Source organism: Panthera leo, chromosome B1 (assembly GCF_018350215.1).
Source record: "Panthera leo isolate Ple1 chromosome B1, P.leo_Ple1_pat1.1, whole genome shotgun sequence".
Classification (NCBI taxonomy): Eukaryota; Metazoa; Chordata; class Mammalia; order Carnivora; family Felidae; genus Panthera; species Panthera leo.
Window position 1 is genome coordinate 27,879,874 of NC_056682.1, and position 23,034 is coordinate 27,902,907.

The 23,034-nt window shown below is 44.2% G+C and overlaps 1 protein-coding gene and 1 pseudogene across 1 annotated transcript; one reads left to right on the top strand and one right to left on the bottom strand.

Moving 5' to 3' along the window:
* Nucleotides 1-1,767: 1,767 nt before the first annotated feature.
* On the bottom strand, nt 1,768-2,543 carry LOC122217465 (60S ribosomal protein L12-like). Its single transcript, XM_042934441.1, is given in 2 exon segments — nt 1,768-1,976; nt 2,205-2,543. Coding segments are annotated over 2 exon segments (501 nt in total). The 5' UTR covers nt 2,497-2,543.
* Nucleotides 2,544-6,824: 4,281 nt separating this feature from the next.
* On the top strand, nt 6,825-7,200 carry LOC122217464 (annotated as a pseudogene).
* Nucleotides 7,201-23,034: the final 15,834 nt, after the last annotated feature.

A 23,034-nucleotide genomic window follows, 5' to 3' on the forward strand; every position in this document is an offset into this window, starting at 1 on the left:
CTGAAGCGGGCTCCAGGCTCTGAGCTGTCAGCCCAGAGCCTGACGCCAGGCTCGAACTCACGGACCGCGAGATCGTGATCTGAGCTGAAGTTGGACGCTTAACCGACTGAGCCACCCAGGTGCCCCAGAGTTAATAATCTTAACCCCATTCAATACTGCCTTTTAATTTTTTTTTTTTAACGTTTATTTATTTTTGAGACAGAGCATGAACAGGGGAGGGTCAGAGAGAGGGAGACACAGAATCTGAAACAGGCTCCAGGCTCTGAGCTGTCAGCACAGAGCCCGACGCGGGGCTCGAACTCACGGATCGTGAGATCATGACCTGAGCCAAAGTCGGCTGCTTAACTGAGCCACCCAGGCGCCCCAATACTGCCTTTTAGAAGACGTGTTAAACCTTTTTAGAGATTCCATAATTTAGCGGGCTTCCTAATGCTAGTTAGAAAAACAGTTGTAGACTTGCCTTGCTTATTAATTTTTTTTTTTTTTTAAAGTTCTTCAGTAGCATGAGATAAAACAATAGGAAAACTTAAAAAGAATTATTTGGTCTTCCCCCTGAATTCAGTAAAAATTACTAGAAAGGGGGATGCCTGCCTGGTTCAGTCAGTAGAGCATGCAACTCTTGATCTCTGGGTTGTGAGTTCAAGCCCCACATTGGGTGTAAAGATCACCTAAAAATAAAATCTTGAAAAAAAAGAATTACTAAAAGAGGGGTCATCATGTTGAGGCTTAGGACATTCTATCCAAAAACTTTAAATTGGTTCTGCTGATTATTAACCGTGGTAGTAAATCATGGTGGTGTTTTTGTTGTTTTTACTAATAAACGTAATATAATTTCATTTTAGATGATTTAGGGGGTGGGAAGGAAATACTTACAATTCTATGGCCCACCCTTAAACACCACTGCTTGAACTCCTTATATCATTTTGGTAGCTAGTTCTCAGTATACAGTCCAACCGTTAATGAAGGTAAATGAAGATCTCTTTCAGATACTTGAATCTTAAAGCTTCATAATCCGCCCTGTAGACCTGCTGTTTTATCACAAGAGGGCACCAGGAAACAGGATAGTTTTGCCCCTAGTGATTAGCAAATAGGTTCCCTTGAAGAAATTTTATTTTTTAACGTTTATTTATTTTGAGAGAGGGAGATCAAGCAGGGGAGGGACAGAGAATGGGGGCGGGGGGGGCAGCGCAGAGGATCCAAAGGCTCCAAGCCGAAAGCAGAGGAGAGGGCCTGATGCAGGGCTCTCGAACTCATGAACCGCAAGATGACCCAAGCTGAAGTCTGACACTTAACTGACTCAACCACCCAGGCGCCCTGAGAATTTTATTATCCTTAGTAATCTGACCCATATTTTTTTTTATTTAAAAAAAATTTTTTTACATTTATTTTTGAGAGAGAGCACAAGCAGGGTAGGGGCAGAGAGAGAGGGAGACACAGAATCGGAAGCAGGCTCCAGGCTCTGAGCTGCTCTGAGCTGTCAGCACAGAGCCTGACACAGGACTCGAACCCCCAAACCATGAGATCATGACCTGAGCCGAAGTTGGACACTCAACCGACTGAACCACCCAGGCGCCCCATAATCTGACCCACTATTAAAGCTACCAATATTTTGTTCCTTCCTTCCTTCCTTCCTTCCTTCCTTCCTTCCTTCCTTCCTTCCTCTTCTTTCTTTGTTTCCTTCTTTCTTCCCTACCTCCTTTCTTTTTCTTTTCTTTATTTTCGTTGTCAAATGATCCTTTATTCAAATATTTTCCTTATTAGTAGTTCTTAACTAGCTGGGCATTCCATTGTACCACTATTGATGTCATCTGTGATGTCATGAGGGTGGTGGCCATCAACATTGCATCCCACAGACTGGGCAGTCTCCAGGATCTCTTTAATGGTTCCAGAGAGTTCTCAGGCTAAAGATCCGTGCCACATTTATCAGGCAATATTGACAATCTCATCAAAAGTGAGATTTCTGGGGTGCCGAATGGCTCAGTTGGTTGAGCCTCTGACTCTTGATTTTGGGTGAGGTCACAATCCCAGGGTCATGGGATTGAGCCCCGAGTTAGGCTCTGTGCTGAGCGTGGAGCCTGTTGATGATTTTTTCTCTTTCTCCCTTTCCCTCTGCCTCTGCCTGTGCCTGTGTGTGTGCACACACTGTCTCTCAAAATAAAACAAAATTTAAAAAAATTTTAAAGTGATATTTCTACTGTGCTTACTGTTCTTGTGCTTCTTTCTGTCTGTTGGTGGTTCCTTGAGGACTCTGGTAATCCGGGTGGAGGCAGAAGGTACCACTTCAATCTGGGCCTGTCTGTTCTGAATGGTCCGCTTCGCTGTAATCCTCAGACTCTTCCAATCACCAGTTGCCTTGGTGATGTTATCACCAACTTTTTTTGTAGACAAATGCAGGGGGCCAATCTTCGGGGCCAGGACAGATGTGGTGCCAACCTCCTCACCAGTGCACCTCAGGTGTACGGCTTTGATCTCGCCGGGGTCAAATTTAGGCACCATGTTGCAGGCGGCTGGTGTCAGGTGAACCTGGATTCGGGACGACCGAAGACAGTTGCACCTTGGCCTCTTCTGAGCCGAAAGCCGAAAGCTTGACTTCAATATTTTCTTTCTTTCTTTTTTTTTAAATTTTTGTCTTTTTTTAATGTTTTATTTATTTTTGAGACAGAGAAAGAGCATGAACGGGAGAGGGGCAGAGAGAGAGAGGGAGATACAGAATCCAAAGCAGGCTCCAGGCTCTAGGCTGTCAGCACAGAGCCTGACACGGGGCTCGAACTCACGGACCGCGAGATCATGACCTGAGCCGAAGTCGGCCGCTTAACCGACTGAGCCACCCAGGCGCCCCTTCAATATTTTCTTAAACATAAACTAGGAACAGTTCCTTTCCTGCCTTCTTCAAAGAGATGTATTTTAATATTTCAGAGCATTCACCATGTTGGACCCGGTGACACCAAACATATCCAATGGGAGACCCCGGCATTATGCCCTGCTGCAGAGAAGCCTTACTGGCCCTCCTGGCGGCTTAGCAAAGAAGGGTTTGGTCAAATCTTATTTGTTAGCATTCCCCTCAAGAGTTTCACAGCTTCATATGAATTTGAATGCTAAGTTTCTGAATTGAGATTTTCTGTTTCTAAAACCAGCTCAGCTTTCCTGTGGTTCATACCTTTGAACCAGTTCCTGTTCTGTGTGAAAAATACTCCTGATGCTGAAGACCCACACAATTTTTACAACTAGTAAGTAGGCTAGTCCCTGACGGGCTAATCACTTCTTCCTGACGCGTATGCTCTCCAAAAGTCAGTCATTTGTTCCCAAACTTGTTTATGCAAGTTGTACTTGGTAATCATATAATTTAATTTAATATTACCCAAATGAAACAAATAGGAGCGTGAAGAGAGTTGTGATGTCCATGAAAATAAGTTGAATACTTAGAAAGTCCTGGTAAAGACCTATCGGATACCCAGAAGTAGCTCTAAAGGATTGTCTTTCTCAAGAAAAAAATGCTGTGGGATTAGGTATGGGCAAACAAATGTGTAAGTTCGGCTGGAGGAAAGGTCAAAATCCAGCAGAATTCTGCCCTCAGTTTTCTCTACAAGTGTCTTGAGTCCTCAGTCCAATGAAACTAAAATTGATAGTGCTGCTTGCTCTGTATGTCTTTTGTACAGCCCTGGTCCATAGACTCCAATCAGAAAAGGCCTTTTAGCCCGATATCAGAGGAATGGTGGATGAATGGAATTGTATGTTTTTAATTAAAAATAATATTTTAAGGGGCACCTGGGTGGCTCAGTCAGTTAAGCAGCCGACTTCGGCTCAGGTCATGATCTTGCGGTCCGTGAGTTCGAGCCCCACGTTGGGCTCTGTGCTGACGGCTCAGAGCCTGGAGCCTGTTTCAGATTGTGTCTCCTCTCTCTGACCCTCCCCCGTTCGTGCTCTGTCTCTCTGTCTCAAAAATAAATAAACGTTAAAATAAATAACATTTTGGGGCGCCTGGGTGGCTCAGTCAGTTAAGCGTCCGACTTCGGCTCAGGTCATGATCTCAAGGTCCGTGAGTTTGAGCCCCGCGTTGGGCTCTGTGCTGACAGCTCAGAGCCTGGAGCCTGTTTTCAGATTCTATGTCTCCCTCTCTCTCTGACCCTGCCCCGTTCATGCTCTGTCTCTCTCTGTCTCAAAAATAAATAAACATTAAAAAAAATTTTTTTTTTTAAAATAACATTTTAATGTTTATTATAATTTTGTGATTCTCCACTCTGATCAGCAGATCCTGATGACCTAGGGAAGAGAGCTTCTACCGTAGACTTGTAGGAGCTGGCCAACCACACATAGGTAGCGGAACGATTGACCTCAATGCTTGTTAGTGACTTATGCATACTGTTGAATGAATAACCTCTTTTTTTTTAATGTTTATTTATTTTTGAGAGAGCATGAGTCGGGGAGGGGCAGGAGTGCAAGGGGACAGAGGATCCAAAGTGGGCTCTGCACTGACAGTAGAGAGCCTGATTCTCATGAACCGTGAAATCAAGACTTGAGCCTAAGTTGAGCATATAACCCACTGAGTCACCCAGGCACCCCATGAATAACCTAACACACAGAACCCTTTATCTCTGGGTTAAGTGCACTTGATTTTTAATACAGCAGATTTTTAGAACTTAATTACCTATAATATATCTAGACCTGTTAGCTGAAAGAATGGTTTCAGGTCCTTCAACTTATCCTGTAACTGCCTAAAATACATTTTTTTTTACTTAAGGCTCGCTAGCACAATTGTAGATGTGTCATATATATTGCTTAAATGCGTAGAGCCCCCAAAAGAGAAGTCTTTGACTTTGTGTTTACCCCTGTAGTTAGTGAACTTCTGCCATTGTACTCAGTATATTTTATAATTAGAAAAAGAATGACCCACACTTGGTCCCGTATGATAATCTTTACATTTGAACTTTATTATAATGCAGTAAAAAAAATTGGAAAGCTTTTTACCAGTTGCAGATAAATTGTTAAATTTGTGCCAGATGACAGAAAATCAAATGCATTTGAGTTTTGAATACTGAAATATGAAAGGGGAAAACTTGTACTGTAAATGGTACTCTGCTAAAGTTGACTTCCTCTTTCTACAATGTGTTAGGGCCCCTCCCTATATTTCAACCCTTGCCCAAAAGAAAAGCCATGTTATTAGATCAAGGGCAAGCATCCATCCCCCTCTTCTTCCTCCTCAGCAGAGCCTCAAATTTTACTCAGCTGTCCGTCCAGTCCACAGGTGAACCTTAATCAGTCCATGCCAATGAGTGTTGGGCCTTTCCCTGGTCCACAATGTGCCTGTAACTTAAATTTGCCTGATACAAGCTGAAGGACGAATTAACTTGTCATTGAGGGAGGTTTTCCTTCTACCACTGGATGTGAATAAGGGGACATACTGCCTATTTGCTGCTGGCAGCCACCTTACCACCATGAGGAGAGGTAGCAGAACAACAATATAGAAAAAATGGAGGTGCTTTAAGACGTGGCTGAGCTTAACCTTAGAGCCTGCTTCACTCTGGACTTGTTAGGTGAGATAATACATTTTCCCATTATCTCAGCAAGTGTGAGCTGGGTTTTCTGTTACAGAAATTTTATATCCTAATACAAAATACCAAAAATTTTCAAGAAATTTTGCCTCAATTTTTTTAAGTTTATTTATTGATTTTGAGAGAGGGGGTGGGGGTGTTCTAGTGGGATAGGGACAGAGAGGAGGGGAGAGCCTCAAGCAGGCTTGGCATTGTCAGCTCAGAACCTGACTTGGGCCTCAAACTCACAAATTGTGAGATTGTGACCTGAGTCGAAGCCAAGAGTCAGATGCTTAACTGACTGATGGACCCACGCACCCCTACCTCAATTTTTTTTCTTAATGTTTACTTATTTTTGAGGGACAGAGACAGAGCATGAGCGGGGGAGGGGCAGAGAGAGAGGGAGACACAGAATTCGAAGCAGGCTCCAGGCTCTGAGCTGTCAGCACAGAGCCCGACGAGGGGCTCGAACTCCTAGACTGTGAGATCATGACCTGAGCCGAAGTCGGTCGCTCAGCCGACTGAACCACCCAGGCGCCCCACCCCTGCCTCAATTTTTAAGTGGCCTGCTTTGCTGATGTAGTCAGTACGTGCCTGGTCTAACTATTGTGCAGTCCAGCACTGCCAGGTGCTGCAGGGATAGCAAATTGAAGAGGGGCAAGTGTGCATATGCAAGGAGACCAGATAAGAAGATTTGTGGTGGCTTTGGGATGGACTGTTAAAGATAGGGACAAGTGGAACACTTAGACATTTAGGAGGTAAAATTGATAAGATTCAGCGATTGACTATTGGGGGAAGGGAGAGACAAGGTGGCAAGCATGACCTAGAGTTTCTATTTAGTGTAAGTAGATGGGTGGTGGTCTACTCACTGAGCTCGAGAGAGCACAGGAAGAAGACAGGTTGATATTAACAAGAATTTGATGTTGGAAACATTGATTTTGAAATGCCTTTGAGATATCCAATGTAGATTTTTCTATAGCAGCTCGAGACATAATTATCCTTTTAAAATCTACAGTTTTGAGGATTTTAATACATTCATAGAGCTATGCAATCATCATTACTAATTTCTTTTTTTAACATTTTCACTCCAAAACCCCATACCCATGAGCAGTTTTCTCATTCCTTCTTCCTCCAAACCCTGGCAACCACTGATCTACTTTCAGTGTCTGGATTTGCCTATTCTGGATAAGCAACTCATCACATAAAATGTGATGATAAAGTTAATGGCTGGGTTTCTTATCAGAAATCATGGAGGCTAGCTTTTTCTTCTCGGGATGGTGTCCATAGGCACTCAGAATGGTCTAGTGTTTGACATACCATCGTTGGCTGTCCTACGATACAGCCTCTAACAAAACCAGGCTGTCCTGAACCCCTGGTAATACAATCATTTACCTTTATACCAAGAAGATTGGGAAAGCATCCAATTCTGCTTGTGGGGTGTGCCCAGGCCGACTTTGAGGAGTTCATGCTATGAGACCTAGAGTTCTTCTGAGGTTGTCTAAAATGAAAGAACATATCATCAGGACCTATGGTGGTTCCATGTGAGCTAAGTGTGTTTGTGATAGGACCAATTGTGCTTTCTTTGTTGATGAGCAGAAAATTGTTTTGAAAGTGTTGAAGGCACAAGCACAGAGTCAGAAAGCTAACTAAAAAAGTGAAGTTTTGAGTAATAAAAAATTTTTTAAATCACAGAGGCTAGAAGGCAGTAGGTGACATATGCATGTATGTATGTATGTATTTTTTGATTTTGTGATTTTATGATTTTATCTTAAAGTAATCTCCACACCCAGTGTGGGGCTTGAACTCACAACCCCGAGATCAAGAGTTGCATGCTTCTCCAACTGGGCCAGCCAGGTGCCCTTAGGGTGATATACTTAAAGTCCTGAAAAAAAAATTGTCAACCAATTGAAAAAAGGTATTTACAAATAGGTATTTGCACACCAACAATGTTCACCAACGTTCATAGCATTATTCACAAAAGGTAGAAACAACCCAAGTATTCATTTACAGAAGAATGGATACAAAATGTGTAGTGTGTCCATACAGTGGAATATTATTTGGTCATAAAAAAGGAATGAAGTATGGATCCATCCTACAACATGGATGAACCTTGAAACATGCTGAGTAAAAGAAGCCAGACCCAAAAGGCCACACACACAGTGTGATTCCATTCATATGATCTGTCAAGAATAGGCAAACCTACAGAGACAAAAAGTAGAGTGGTAGTTGATGGGTGATGAAGAGAAGGGCAATTGGGGACTACAGGTTTCCTTTTAGGTTAAAGTAGAAATATTCTAGAATTAAACAGGGATGGTGGTTGCATAGCATTGCGAATATACTAAAAATCACTGAATTGTATACTCTAAAATGTTCAAGGTGGTGAATTATGTTACATGAAATTTATCTAAATAGAAGAGTTTTCTGTTTCAGAAATGGGAAAGGATGATGAGACTATTTCCCCATATCTGATATTAAAGGACAAAACTGGGGGCGCCTGGGTGGCGCAGTCGGTTAAGCGTCCGACTTCAGGTCAGACGCTTCCAGGTCACGATCTCGCGGTCCGTGAGTTCGAGCCCCGCGTCAGGCTCTGGGCTGATGGCTCGGAGCCTGGAGCCTGTTTCCGATTCTGTGTCTCCCTTTCTCTCTGTCCCTCCCCCGTTCATGCTCTGTCTCTCTCTGTCCCAAAAATAAATAAAAAAACGTTGAAAAAAAAATTTTTTTAAAGGACAAAACTGGATTTATGGCGGTCTCTGGTAAGGGAGAACTGCTTGTCAGGCATGGTCTCCAAGAGCAGAGCAGACTGCTGATCTCCTGTAGGGTTTTTGAGAAGTGTGGAATTCATGGATTGATGGCCTTTCAGAAGTGTGAATGGGTTGACATCATCTGTGGAAGTGTGGTTGCTCAGGTGAGACATACTGATTTGCAGGTGCTCAGGTGCACTTTTACCACAGCGGGTCCATTCTTATTTATTGACTGATTTTCAAAAGCAAGAGTGAACACTGGTTGGTTTGCAAAAGTATGTTCAGTTCAGCTAATTGTCACAGATAGATTGAAGAGACTTAACAACCAGTTCTGGTGGCTTCTTGTTACCACGGCTACAGAACAATCCATCTTTCCCTAACTTGGTAGGATCCTTCTTTTTCTCATACCAACCTCTTCCATGTCTGTAACCTCTCCATACTCTCCCTCAGGGTCTGATCAATGAGAGGGAAAGGGCAGGAATCTCCTTCAATACAGGCTCTGTGCTTCTTTACTCATATATCTATTCAACAAATTGTGTCATGGCATACAGAGGAGGAGAATAATACAATCCCTGTCCCAGAGTCTGGGGGTGGAACTCAGCTATACTCGTTCTGTCTAGAAGAGGGAGGGAGGTTCCCAGAGGAGAAAAGCCTTGAATGGACCTGACCCTGACTCAATCCTGGCACTTACTCTATCCGTGTAAGTATGCAGGACAAATCAGGAGAAAAGGCTTTCAAGAGAAGCAAGTTAACAGTATATCGTGATTAAGTTTTTATGTCAATTCATCTAGATAAGAAATTAATATTTATTAGTTACTTGCCTTATGTTAGGCTTTGCTAAGTGCTTTAAATGGGTTTTACTAAAACCTCACAAAAACCTTATGATTAGGTACCACTCTTGACATCATTTGCCAATGAGGAAATTTACTCTCAAAGGGCTAAATAATTTGCCCAAGGTTATGTGGTAAGTAGCAGAGGCTGGATTCAAATACAGACCATCTGACTTAATAGCTACTTGGAGCCTTTGATAAATTACAAGTTTAACATAGGGAAGAAAAGCGTAGCCTACAGAAGAGGGCATTCAATTTCAATGTGAAGTATATCTAATCCACCTTAATAAGACAATTTATGTTTCAGGCATCGATCAGGATTTGCATTCAAAAGTATTTTAAATATTATGAAAAAGTATTTGGATAGGGTGGCTTAGTCAGTTGAGTGTCTGACTTTTGATTTCAGCTCAGGTCATGATCTCATGGTTTGTGAGATCGAGCCCTGTATCAGGCTCTGTGCTGACAGCATGGAGCCTGCTTGGGGTTCTCTCTCTCTCTCTCTCTCTCTCTCTCTCTCTTCCCCTCTGACCCCCTCAAAAATAAATAAATAAACTTTTTTAAAAAAGGTTTTTGGTACAATATATATCTCATAATTTAACAGATAATAACTGTTGAATTCAACAGTTATTCAATAGAATTGAATAATTCTGATTGAGCCATCAAGTTAAAGGAACTGAAGAAAATTTATAGAGAAAACTGGTTTTATCCTTCAGAAAGAAGCTTATAAGGGTGACACAATGAGGATGATAGGTATATATGTACATTTATTAAGGCTCAAATCAGAACACTAATCGGAGAGCCTGGGTGACTCAGTTGGTTAAATGTATGACTTCAGCTCGGGTCGTGATCTTGCTGTTTATGAATTCGAGCCCCATGTCTGGCTCCTTGCTGACAGCTCAGAGCCTGGAGCCTGCTTCAGATTCTGTGTCTCCCTCTCTCTCTTCTCCTCCCCTGCTTACACTCTGTCTCTCTCTCAAAAATAAAGATTAAAAAAAATTTTTTTTAATAAAAACACAAATTATCTAAGTACTTACCCTGTGGTACATGGCTTATATGCAAAAAGTGGGTTTTTTCCCTAAAAAAAAGTGTCTGTAACTTCCATCAACTTCTTAAAGAATTCTGTTACCACCCCCCGCAAAAAGCTAAGAATGACTGCTCTGAAATTTTCAGCAGGGAAAAATGACTAATACATTCCTAATTTTGCTTCCATTTACATTTCTTTCTCAATGTTAATTACTGGTTACATTACACAGTTTGCTTTGGTTACCATATTTTCTAGTCAAGGCTTTTTGGGTCACAAGGTAAAGACATTAGTTAAAACTAATTTAAGCAAAAAGGCCTTCATGGAAGGTTCTCGATAGTTAATGGAATCCAAGGGCATCAAGCAGAGCTGGGACCCACAGAGGACTGGACCAGGAACCTGGCAGTCAGCTAAGCTTCCCTTACTCAAGTTCTCTCTCACATTGTCCCCTCTGTTGGCTTCTCAGCAGACCAGCGGTCACTGCTTATACGTGCATGTGACCCGCCGCGGTTGCCCTCACTCCCTGGTTTGCTCGTGCTCTGTTCACTGGCCTGCGGAAATGACGACACAGCATCTCACAGTGCCCCACTCAGAACTCTCAGGACGGAGTCTCTGCTGGACCCACTGCTGGTCTCGTCAGCCACAGGCAGGAAGGCAAGTGTGAGTGTGGCTGCTGGGTGTGACCATGGGCAACTCCCAGAAAGGGGAGCAGAGGCTGAGAGGCACCCCATCTGTGTGTCCTAGTCCACTCCACTGAAAGTGAATTTGCTGGTCTGTATGCCTGAATTTCAGGAAGTTTTCATTGATAATAGTCTCTATAATCTTAAAATACTCTCTTTTCCTATGGAGAGCATTAAGAGAGAAAACTTTACATAAAACCATGATCTTACTTTTAGATTGAAATCTCCATTATGTTGATTTAGGTCTTTTATCTGTATTGCAAACTTGTGGAATTTGTGTCACTTTCTCATGTTACAGTTTTAGATCCTGGTCACTATCATCATCCACCCACCCATACACACATTAGCTGAAAAGATAGATGCCTTCCTCAATATTTAGCTTAAAAGTTGTCATGGTTGGTATATTGGTTAATATCAATCATCTGAAGAGGTGAATCCCAACCTGTAGTGTCCCATATGTATTTTATTTCACAAGCCCTCTCCCTTCTCCAGGAGTGCTATGAGATCTGCCATTGTTTGAAAAACGAATTTAGGGGTGCCTGAGTGTTTCAATCGGTTAAGCATGGGGACTCCAGCTCAGGTCATAATCCCACGGTTCGTGAGTTTAAGCCCCATGTCAGCCTCTGCGCTGACAGCTTGGAGCCAGGAGCCTGCTTCGGATTCTGTCTCCCACTCTTTCTACCCCTCCTCCCCCTCAAAAATAAATACACATTAGAAAAAGAAAAATGGGGCTGCCTGAGTGGCTTGGTCAGTTAAGCATCCAACTTTGGCTCAGGTCATGATCTCATGGTTCATGAGTTTGCTCCCCGCATTGGGCTCTGCTCTGGCCGCGCAGAGCCTGCTTGGGATGCTGCCTCCCTCTCTCTCTGCCCCTCCCCTGCCCACGCTCTGTTGCCCTCTCTCTCAAGAATGCATAAACATTGAAAAAGAATTTTTTTTAAATAATGGGACCCCAGCCCCAGAGGAGGCTGCCACCTGATTTAACACCACCAACTGATAGCAGTGAGCTGCCACCTGGAGGTGACTTATGCTGCCCTTGAGTTCATTCTCCCTCTCAGGTTTCTGACAGCTCCCTCGGAGTCAGCTTGCCAAGGGTCGGAGTCCTTGTCAATGAGCAACTGTCCTCTCTGGAAATCTAAATTCTTTTTGAACAGTTTATATTTCATTCGGGTCATTGTGCAAAAGTATATTGGATTAATTATGGAGGGCCACTCAGGTAGAAATGAAACAGCTTAGAGAAATGATCACATATGTACCATATACACAGGTATATAAATTGTTCCTAAAGTACAAGTGCAAAAATTATGCATCTATGAATACAAATTATCTATACTGAAAAGGAGAGTAAGTCAGACTTCATTCTAGAAAACAGCCCAGCCCCACATGTCCTTTCCGATCCACCTTCCAGGGAGGTGTGGAAATGACAAAGCCTCCCTCAGGAAGGCCTACCAGACAATACTTAGTAATAGAAGAAAGGCCTTTGCCCCTACAGGGCCCAAAGCAAGGCTTTCCAATTTTGTTTGCATAAAATACCACTGCTTACAAAGTAAACATTAGCAGAATAATTTAACAAGAATGGCTGTTGTCTTCCTGCCAGGTAATCCATTGATTATTTAGAATTTAAGACAAACTAAAGCCTTCGCAATTAATTATTCTTTAGAAACTAATTCCAAAACTGTATGCAGAATGCTGCCTCTTTCCAAAAGAAACTTGAAGATAAAGAATGTGTATGTATACAGGTTAACAAAATAGAAATGAACATAGCAAGCCGGGACATGAGGAGAAGCAGATGTGCTGACCCTGAGGAACCGCTGACTACCGTGATTGATCATTGGATTTGACTTTGAGAGCAGGTATACAAATCAGGAAATAGAAAACCTGAAAGCAATGGAAGGGCTAATAAATGGTGGTTAATGTTATAATTCATAGTTTCACATTTCTCAAATACCCATGTTTTTCACCACCTGAATTTGCAGCTGCATCGATATTTAAGGCTTTTATATTGTAACAAGACGCCACTGGATCAGAATCTTCTAGTACATTCCAGCACGAGCTCTACTGGACTGTGTGTCAGCTTGCTCTTCCAACTTAGAATCATTTGAGTCTTGTGTTTTAGGAAATAGAAAAGGAGGATTAAACTAGCAATGAGCTTTTGCCATATGTTTAGCTCCTTCATCCCTGACTGGAAAATTTGAGGCAATAAGGTCCCCAACATTTTGGCCTGAAAAACATCTCTATTATTCTTGGGAGTCATGACAAATAAAAAAAAGAATAAGTTACATTGTTCTCATTACATAGAATAGACACTTTCAACTGGAAGATTCTCAAGATGTACTTCTGGCACAGGTCAGAGAGACTGGAGAATCTAACCAGACAGGATTCTCCTCTTACCCTTTTCTGGATCTGAGATCCCTGCCCTCAAGAGCCCACTTGTAGAGCCCAACGCCCACTACAGTCCCCAAGAGCCTCCCAGAAATGGCACCTGCGCGGAGGGCTGGGTGAGAGTCCTGCGTATACAGCAGTGGTCGGCACCAGAGGACAGCTGCAGACCTTAGGTGCTAGTAAATAAATAGACGAGAACAAAAAACATCCAGAACAGTAATGACCCTAATGGTTCAAGTTCAGGCCAGAAAAAAAAAAATTTTTTTTAAGGGGAATAACTTGTCAAAATAAAATTGTCAAAATGAGACTTCACAGGTTTCACCTATACACAGTCTCCTCCTTTGATCACGCGTGTGGCATGTTCCTCAATCTCTATGATCATCCAATTCTCATCAGAAACTATATCAACTATTTAGCAACTCTGCCTTAATGAGAATGAGAAGATGTGGGGTGAGGAGAGTGACAGCAGACAGAATACATTCTATTTTCTGAATTAAGACGAGAGACAAGGAAGAAATGTGGACATGATCAATTTCTATCAGTAATCAAATAAAAAACACTAATTTCCAGAAAAGAGAAATTATAGGTTAAATGCCACTTTACTTTTCCTTGAAAAATCTGCATTTGGTCCCAATCCACCAAAACGAATGTAATCTTGGATTTATCTCCGGCCAGGTACTACCCTATCTTGATTCGTTCATGGTTAAAACCTTCTCAAATCTACCTCCTGTCCATTGGAATTTTTATTTAACCAAAGAAATCAGCATAATAACATATGTATATATTAATACTAATGTATGTATTGTTGCAGTGTGATTACGAGAACAGTTTGACTTGTAGAACATTTACATCATCATTATTTCTTCAACTCTGTTCCATCACATTCCTCTTCAGAGGTGGGGCACCTGGGTGGCTCAGTCAGTTAAACATCTGACTCTTGGTTTTGGCTTAGGTCATGACCTCAGAGTTCATGAGTTCACGTCCCACTTTGGGCTCTGCACTGACAGTGTGGAGCCTGCTTGGGATTCTCTCTTTCCCTCCCCTGCTCATGTTCTCTGTTTCTCTCTCTCTCTCTCTCTCTCTCTCTCTCTCAAATAAATAAATAAACTTTAAAAAAATTATTTAAAAAATCTGTTTGCACATAGAATTCTACCAGATGTGATTCACTCTTGATGGCACACAGGTGCAGAAAACCCTTCGTGACGCTGTGACGTATTGTTGATTAATTCCTTTAGTTAAGGAAAATTTCCAGCTGACACATGGTAGCCATTGGAAGTGCTTAACCACGAAGATAGGGGCTGTCCCTCCAGGACAAGAGCACGCGTGCAGTTCTTCCAATAGCGAAGGCCTGCTTTCTCCCCTGAACTGCTGAGTGTTGGGACCTTCATCAATCAGCACAACACCCAATCTCTCAGCCAACAAGCAGCAGATTCTTAAGAAGCTTTTTTCTTATTTTTCTCCTGGAATGCTGCTACCGCGAGATCAAAGCCACACTCAGAAATATCTTTGCATAGTATCTACACTGATTGTTTTTCTCGGTGCAAAATGAGAGAGTGCGTTGGCCCAGTGGTTCAAAAGCTCTTATCACAGAGATGAGTGAAGGGAAGTTATAAGCCCCTTCTTTCTTGACCTCTGATCCCAGGGGCCTGAGCTCTAAAAGGTCAAGGCGGCAGCCTCCCTGAGAGCCATGAGCCGTGGGCCAAGAGCAAACTAAGCTGGGTCTGGACTGAGAGAAGTTAGTACACAGCGGCCATATGTAAGCGCCTGACTTGCAATAGAGGCCCACACACCATTTTTGCTGATTCCCTTGTTCCCACTGTGCCTGCTTCCCCCCCCTCACACGTTCCACTTGCCCTTAACCAGCCTGGTCCGTCACATGGCAGATTCCCAGCCTCTGCCCTCTCCTTGTTCTCTTCATGCCTCAGTTTCCACTGCCACCGACCTCAGCTGCCCCCTGAATGCCAGTGCTCCTTGAGTGTCTGTCCTGGGCCCTCCTTGGGTGATGTCACCTGCGACCCCAGCTTCAACTGCCTCCGGTATGCTAATTCCGTGCAGCCTGGATTCCCAGCTCATCTAGCTCCCCCTATCCAGGCCCCAGATGCTTTCTAGAGAGCCCCCCCTTCCATGCCCTTCTAGCATTGCATTTGTCATGTGCTTTCATCTGATGGGGTCTCCCAGAAATGTTTCACGTGGGAGTCCGGAGTGAGTCCCACTTTACACAGCAGATAGTGGTTGGCACCAATGGCACAATTGCAGACCTTACACAAACTGGCAGATTCTATCTGGGCACAAAGAACAAACCTCTGTTCGTACGTCCTCCCTCAGCTCTTCATTTTGCCTTCTGCCACGTCGTTAGGCGATTCCATTCTTAGATTCGCGTGAGATGATACCAGAAGGCAGTTTATATAAAAGTGTTAGCTCTCCTCATGTATCCTAGCATAGTGCGTGGTAAGCACCTATTTTCCCAAACCAGCAAGCCTTCTATCAGACCTGACTCCTTCCTGTACCATCGGCTCTACCTCGGAAAGCTCAGCTCAGCTCGGCTCTACCTCTGAAATCTCTCTTGACATCTCTCTCTCTCTCCATCCCTCTGCCTAAAGTGGCCTTCATCATCTTTATCTTCTAACCATCTCCAGATTGATTGTCACCGTCTCCTCTCTTGTTCATTGAGTTGACTTCCTAAGACATGAACGGCATCAGGCCTGCGCACATTTGGTGGCTTCTGGGTACTTGTAAGCACAGCCCAGTTCTGGTGCCTGGTGCCCTCAGGCCACCTTGTCAGCTGCCTCTCCTGATCGCTCCCCAAGGACCCAGTCCTTGAGACACCCCTAACTTCTGGTGCCAGAGCCACCTCCTCCCGTGCCCCATGCCACTACTGGCCACACTGTCTCCTTATCTGTCTCTTCAGCTCTGAATGTCCTTGCCTTTGCCAGTCAAACATCCACTTAATCAAAAACCCAGCTGGGAGCACTTGGGTGTCTCGGTTAAGCATCCAACTTCGGTTCAGGTCATGATCGCGAGGTTCGTGGCTTCGAGTCCTGTGTCAGGTTCTGTGCTGACAGCTCAGAGCCTGGAGCCTGCTTCGGATTCTTTGTCTCCCTCTGCCCGGACCGCCTCTGCTCACACTCAGTCTGTCTCTCAAAAATAAACATCAACAACAATAACAACAACAACAACAACAAAACCCAGTTCAGACACAAGCACCCCCGACTCCCTTGGACACACTCAGCTGTTCTCCCCTGTGCTCCCCTGGGCCTGTGGACCCACCTCCGGGAGGACAGGACTGGGCTGTTATCTCACACATCCACATACAGGCCCCACTTCCTCGTGCGATGCATTGGGAGGTCAGGTGCTCAAAACTGCCTGTTGGTTTTGATTTCACCAGAATAAGAAAGCTGAAAAGTCCCAGATCCACTTCCTAACAGTCTCATTACATTTTAATTGCTCCTCTCCCCACCACAGATAATGTTTAAATGAGAGTCTACTCTGACATATTTATTGAAATGACTTCTAGAAGCAAAGAATAAGCCCTTATAAGGAAACTCTCCCAGTGGAAGCCTGTTCCTGAGGTAACAGGAATCTGCCATCGAGTGGGCACAGTGTCTTCACCTGGACGACCTGGAGCCCGGCAGGAGAAGGGTGGGTGGGAGAGAGGGGAGGAAAATGTGTTTCCATTAAAAGGAAAAAGAAGTGGTGTTGTGGGGCGCCTGGCTGGCTTAGTGGAGCGTGTGACTCTTGATCTTGGGGATGTGAGTTCGAGCCCCACGTTGGGTGTAGAGATTACTTAAAAATAAAATCTTAAAAAAATTTTTTTAATGTTTATTTTTGAGAGAGAGAGAGTGAGTGGAGGAGGGGCAGAGAGAAGGAGACCCAGAATCCAAAGCAGGCTCCAGGCTCCAAAGTGTCAGCACAGAGCCCGACAAGTGGCTTGAACTCACAAACTGCAAGATCATGACCTGAGCTGAAGTTGAACGCTTAACCGATTGAGCCCCCAGGCACCCCAAAATAAAATCTTTAAAAAAATAAATGGTGTTGTAAAACCTCCCAGAGTTAGGACCCTCACCGCCTAACAGCATAGCCTAACCCCTCATACGTGTCTAAGCATGTAGGTCAGTCAAACTACAGTGGTAACTGGGCTGAGAGAACTGCAAAGAGTGAGTGAACCTGCGTGGTGTTCAGACGAAGACACTTGACCAGCTTTTACTGACAAATCCGTCCTCCTATCTCAGTGACAAATCCTTCAAGGTCAGAGGCCATGCCCTTTGCAACTTTAACCCCACACCCACGCCCCCCTTTCCTCGCATCCTACCTGGTCCCTGGTGGGCCAAAAATAAAGGTTTGCCAAAGTGAACCTAACAATAGCTCCAAGGCAGGCCAGAAGGACTAGAAAGTAGAATGGCTTCTACAGTGACCAAATCTAAAATTTATTCTCCCCTAAATCCCTGGGCAGGGACGAGATTGCAATGTTTCATGGCAAGTGATAGCAACAGCATCACCCATCCTCCAAGTCTTATCCCCTTAAAACACACAAAAAATCGTGTATTCCTGGGGCGCCTGGGTGGCTCAGTCACTTAAGCATGCAACTTTGGCTGTCCATCCTGGGTTAACCTTTTGAGTCTCTGTGTCCTCACCTGTCAAGAGGAATACAGCAGGGGCCTCACAGGAAGGTTGTCAAGCACTTGGCTCAGTGCTGGGCACATGGGATGTAGTCTATATCTTTAAAAAAAAAAAAATGTTTATTTGTTCTTGAGAGAGACGGAGTGCAAGTGGGGGAGGGGCAGAGTAAGAGGGAGACACAGAATCCGAAGCAGGCTTCAGGCTCTGAGCTGTCAGCACAGAGCCCGATGCAAGGTTCAAACTTGTGAACCATGAGATTATGACCTGAGCCGAAGTCAGATGCTCAACCAACTGAGCCACTCAGGCGCCCCTATTGTTTTTTAAGATTTTATTTTTAAGTAATCACTACACCCAACTTGGGGTTTGAACTTACAACCCTGAAATCAAGAGTTGTATACTCCACCAACTGAGCCAGCCAGGCGCCCCACGGATGTGGTCTATTTTATTGTTTTTATCGTTATGCGGGTCTTCAGTAAATTTGAGATGAGAGCAGAGATTCTACATTAGGGTAGAACACTATTGAAATATTAATGGATCTGGCAGTTTGGCAAGGTATAATGGAGAAATAGGTACCGACAAAAACAAATTAGTAAAGCAGCATGTTAAAACCTAAGACTGACAACACCTAGGCAGGACTTTTTTTTTGGAAAACTGGCAGGTGGGGAGGAGAGGGTCTAGGCTCAGCCCACCATGTGAAACAGGAGAGGGAAACGAACAGGGGGTCAGCTCTCAACCATCATTTAGGTTCTAGGTGGCAGCAGGTTCCCACCTGGAGAGGAGGAAGCAGCCCAGAAATCTAGGCATCCAGTGATCCGGAGTCTGGATGTTAGATGCCCTGTCTAGAATTCTGGCTCCTGAGAAGAGAGATCGAGAACCACTCAGAAGCCTTGTTCTGAGGTGATGGAGCTCTGGGCTTCTGAGGCTCTTCCCCACCCCACCCCATAGGCTACCAAGCACAGCTTCCCACAGGAAGTGGGGGGACTGCTAATTTTTTTTTTCCATGAGGCTTGATCCTACAACCTTGGGATCATGACCTGAGCTGAGATCAAGAATCAGACAGTCAACAGACTGAGCCACCCAGGCACCCGTAAAGCTCTTTTTTTCTTAAGTTTATTTATTTATTTTCAGAGAGAGAGAGAGAGAAAGCACAAGCAGGGGAGGGGCAGAGAGAGAGAATCCCAAGCTGACTCCACACTGGCATCATGGAGGCTGATACGGGGCTGAAACTCACAAACTGTGAGATCATGACCTGAGCTGAAGTCAGATACTTAACCGACTGAGCCACCCAGGTGACCACCCCTAAACTCTTTAATTACCTATTGCTTGAGCCCTGCTCAGGAACCTGCATTGAGGGATAGAGGTCAGTGAAGTCAGTGGTCCCAGCTATGAGCAGTTGGTGGAGAAAGTCAAGAACACGGGATGGAAACCACACATCCTGAATTCAGTAGGTTGAATTATCAATTGTCGATGTTGGTCAATGTTTTTCTTCCCATGCGAGTCTTTGTGCAGAGGCACTTAGCATGCAGATAGGCACAAACTGTTAACGTGCAGATATTTTTATAATAATATCATCTGGCATTTATATGGTAAAAAGGGAGGTGATTGTTATGCCCATTTTCCAGATGAAGCCCTAGCAAGATTATAAATGCTAGCAGGCAGTTAATAAGTGGCAGATCTGGGAGTTGAAAAAGGAATCCTCTTCAAAGGATAAGTGGATAAAGAATGTGGCATATATGCAATGGAATATTATTCAGCCGTAAAAAGAAGGAAATCCTGTCATTGGCAACAGCAGGAATGAACCAGGAGGACGTTATGCTAAGTGAAATAAGCCAGACACAGAAGGATGAATACGTACGCTCTCACTTATATGTGAAATCTGGAAAAGTCAAACTCCTAGAATAGAGGAACAGAATGGTGCTGCCAGCGGCTGGGGGTGGGGGAACAGGGAGATGATGGTCCGGTTTATGAACTTTCAGTTATAAGATGGGAATCTACTGGACAGCACAGTGATAATAGTTAATAATACTGTAGCATATGCTTGAAATTTGCTAAGGAAGTAAATCTTCAGTGTTCTCACCCCCCACACACAAAAGGTAACTATGGGAGTGATGGATGTGTTCATTAACTTGATTGTGGTAATCATCTCATAATGCATTCTTACAGTATATTAAATCATCATGTTATACTCCTTAAAAAAAAATCACATTGTACGACCTAAATATATACAATTTGTATTTGTCAATCATACCTCAATGAAACTGGAAAAGAAAAGAGACATTAAAAAAAAAAAAAGAAAAAAGGAATCCTGGGTACCTGGGTGGCTCAGTCGGTTAAGTGTCTGACTCTTGGTTTCGGCTCAGGTCATGATCTCATGGTTTGCGAGTCAGAGCCCCGTGTCGGGCTCCATGCTGACAGCGCAGAGCCTGGTTGGGGTTCTCTCTCTCCCTCTCTCTCTGACCATCACCTCCCCTGCTCGCCCACACTCTCTCTCTCTCTCATGCTTAATGAACTGAGCCACCCAGGCACCCCTGCAGCTCTTTTTAAGTCCCAGCCTTCTCTCTGGTGAACTTAATCAGTTAACCCTGAAGCCAGCTCCTTCTCCCCCTACTTCTCCTTCCCCTCTCCTCCCCTCCCTTCCCTGCCTTTCTGTGGTTTGTGTAAACTGTGAGCCACTAAAGGCTCCCTTTCTTTCAGCTACTTTGAGTTGGGTTTCGGTCACTTACACATAAAGAATACTGACTAATGTGTAAATATCTCCATTCAGGGGCAGAAACCAAAAGACACACAGAGACAGAGCCAAGCGATGTGTGGGAAGGCTGCCTCCCCAGCACCCACACTGGCACACAGTCGGTGTTCAAGAGGGACTGAGCAAATAAAACGGCAGAGAGGCAAGCACTGAACCTCTCTTGAGTGGGCAGAGAGGTGCCCCTGCCTGCAGGGCTGCTCTTGGTCCCGGGCTCACTTCTGGGTTCTCTGAATGAGTCCTAGCCGTGTCTGCCCTTGGGTTGCCATGAGGCCGGGAAGGGCCACCCTAAGATCCCATCTGCCTGTTGCCACACAAATGTTTACAATAAACTTGGCCACCACCCTCCACATCCTTGAGGTGAATCCCAGGCTCTGGATTTCTTGCAGCCCAAAGGGCCTCATGTGCTGTATGTCCTAATGACAGTTGCAAGATACAGATGGTCATCGAGTCTTACAAATGAGATTAGGACTCAGGGACATCAGGCAACTTGCCTAAGGGCACAGTGCTAGCAGGTAGCAACATCGTAGCTTTCATCCAAGTCTTCTCCAAGTGCATGCTGCTGCCTTAATCCCCTCCATTCAGAAATATTTCTCCTTTCCTCTCCTACTGCCCCCTACTCATCAGGAATAGCCATGGGGCCTTTAAGCATTTTGGGGAGAACTCTTTCTCTGAGAAAGGAGCAGGAATAAAGGCCAGTGAGGCAGGGACACATCAATCTATAACATTCCATGGCTCTCAGGGGATCTGGTACCTGTGCTGCCAGATCCCCCGAGGCACATGGCCCTGGGCCCATGCCCTTTGTTTATCCAGATCCTGCTTCTGAGGCCACCCCCAGCCTGCCCACTGAAGCTCCATTCTTCACCCCAGTTTGACTTGGTTCGTTCCCAGCTTCTGGTTTCAGCACTTGGCTTCTTGGTGGGTCAGGAGTGCACTCACCCCAAAGGCTCCAAAATCAAATGGGAAGTTCCAGACTGGTCTCCTTATTGTCTGCTCTCCTTGGAGTTCCACCCCACCCAGGCAGCTGTGTTGTAAGTCTGAAGCATGCACCCTCATTTCTTCCATCTTCCTTTTCTTCCTCACCCCCATACCAGGAGCAACCTTGAAGCCGTGCGCATTAGGCCACTTAGTATTACTTTTCCATAATTACATATCCTCCTGGTTTTCTCTGATTGTGCAATGTTTTTGTCTATTGGATATCTTTAAAGAGTAAGGGCTACACAGCAGCGAGAGCACATCACATAGTTCTTTTATAACCTTGTATATCCTGGGACAGAACTTAAGCCCACAGGAAGTGCTCAACAAACAAGCACCACAGATGTAGTAACTCAAGAATCAGTTACACATGAAGGTGGATCGAGACAAACCAGACCTAGAGAGAGATAGAGCCAGTCTGTTACTCAGGAAAAAAAAAAGAAAAATGGATTTGAGTGCCTGCTATACTCTAGTAAGTGAGTTACTTTGAAAGAGAAAAGAATACAAAATGAGAATATGTCGCCGTCTCTGCTCTCTGTGCAGCACTGTCTACTGGGGGACCACAAGCAGAAACTAATGATTTAGTGCAATGTGATAAACACAATGGTGAAAATTGCTACAACATTCCATAGAAGGAAACAGAGGACAAAGTCACTGTTAATGCCTGAGAGAATTTGAGAAGACTTCACAGAACACTTGATTTGGGTCTGGAAACATGAATAGCAGTTTGCCAGTCATGACTGAGAGATTGCTTTCTTTGGAAGTTACGGCCATATATCCCATTATATGGACGCCAACCCGTCTGCCCAGCCATTTTATTTATCTATCTTTATTATTTTTTAAAGATTTTATTTTTAAGCCATCTCTATATCCAACCTGGGGCTCGAACTCACAACCCTGAGATCTAGAGTAGCATGCTCCACCAATGGAGTCAGCCAGGCACCCTAAGCCCAGCCATTTTAATGCTGGACCAACAGCGGGGGCAAAGTATGGATTGTAGAATGTCCCTACGGGACCAGTGCCCTGGGGCTTACGTGTGTGAGCTACAATCTTAGTTTCATGTAACATCTTCCAAAGCAATTAAAAATACTTTACCCAGATTGACATTGAATTCCCTTCTCTGTGCCCAATGAAAAAAAAAAAAAATAATGATAACAGCCTTATTAGATCTAAAAAAAGACCTGATTAGAAACAGCCTGTTTAAAAATCAATAAACTTTTCTTAATCCCTGCAGTGGAAAAAGAGAGAGGCTCCTCTCTGTCTTCCCTAAAAAGTCAGTATTTATACAAAGCATTACGTTGCCGGATTCAGAGACACAGAGGTGCCCGGGTTTCCACCCAGCTGCCTGCACCCTCTGAATCCTGCATGACTTATTTGGCTATAACTAATCTCAGCTCCAGGCTTGCTTACATTTTTGGGTTACCCTTTCGCCTGGAATGCATCTCAATGTTCTCATTAGTGCTGTCTTCCTAGCCCTGGCCCTCGCTTTGCTTTTGTTGCTGTTACTTTCTGTCCTG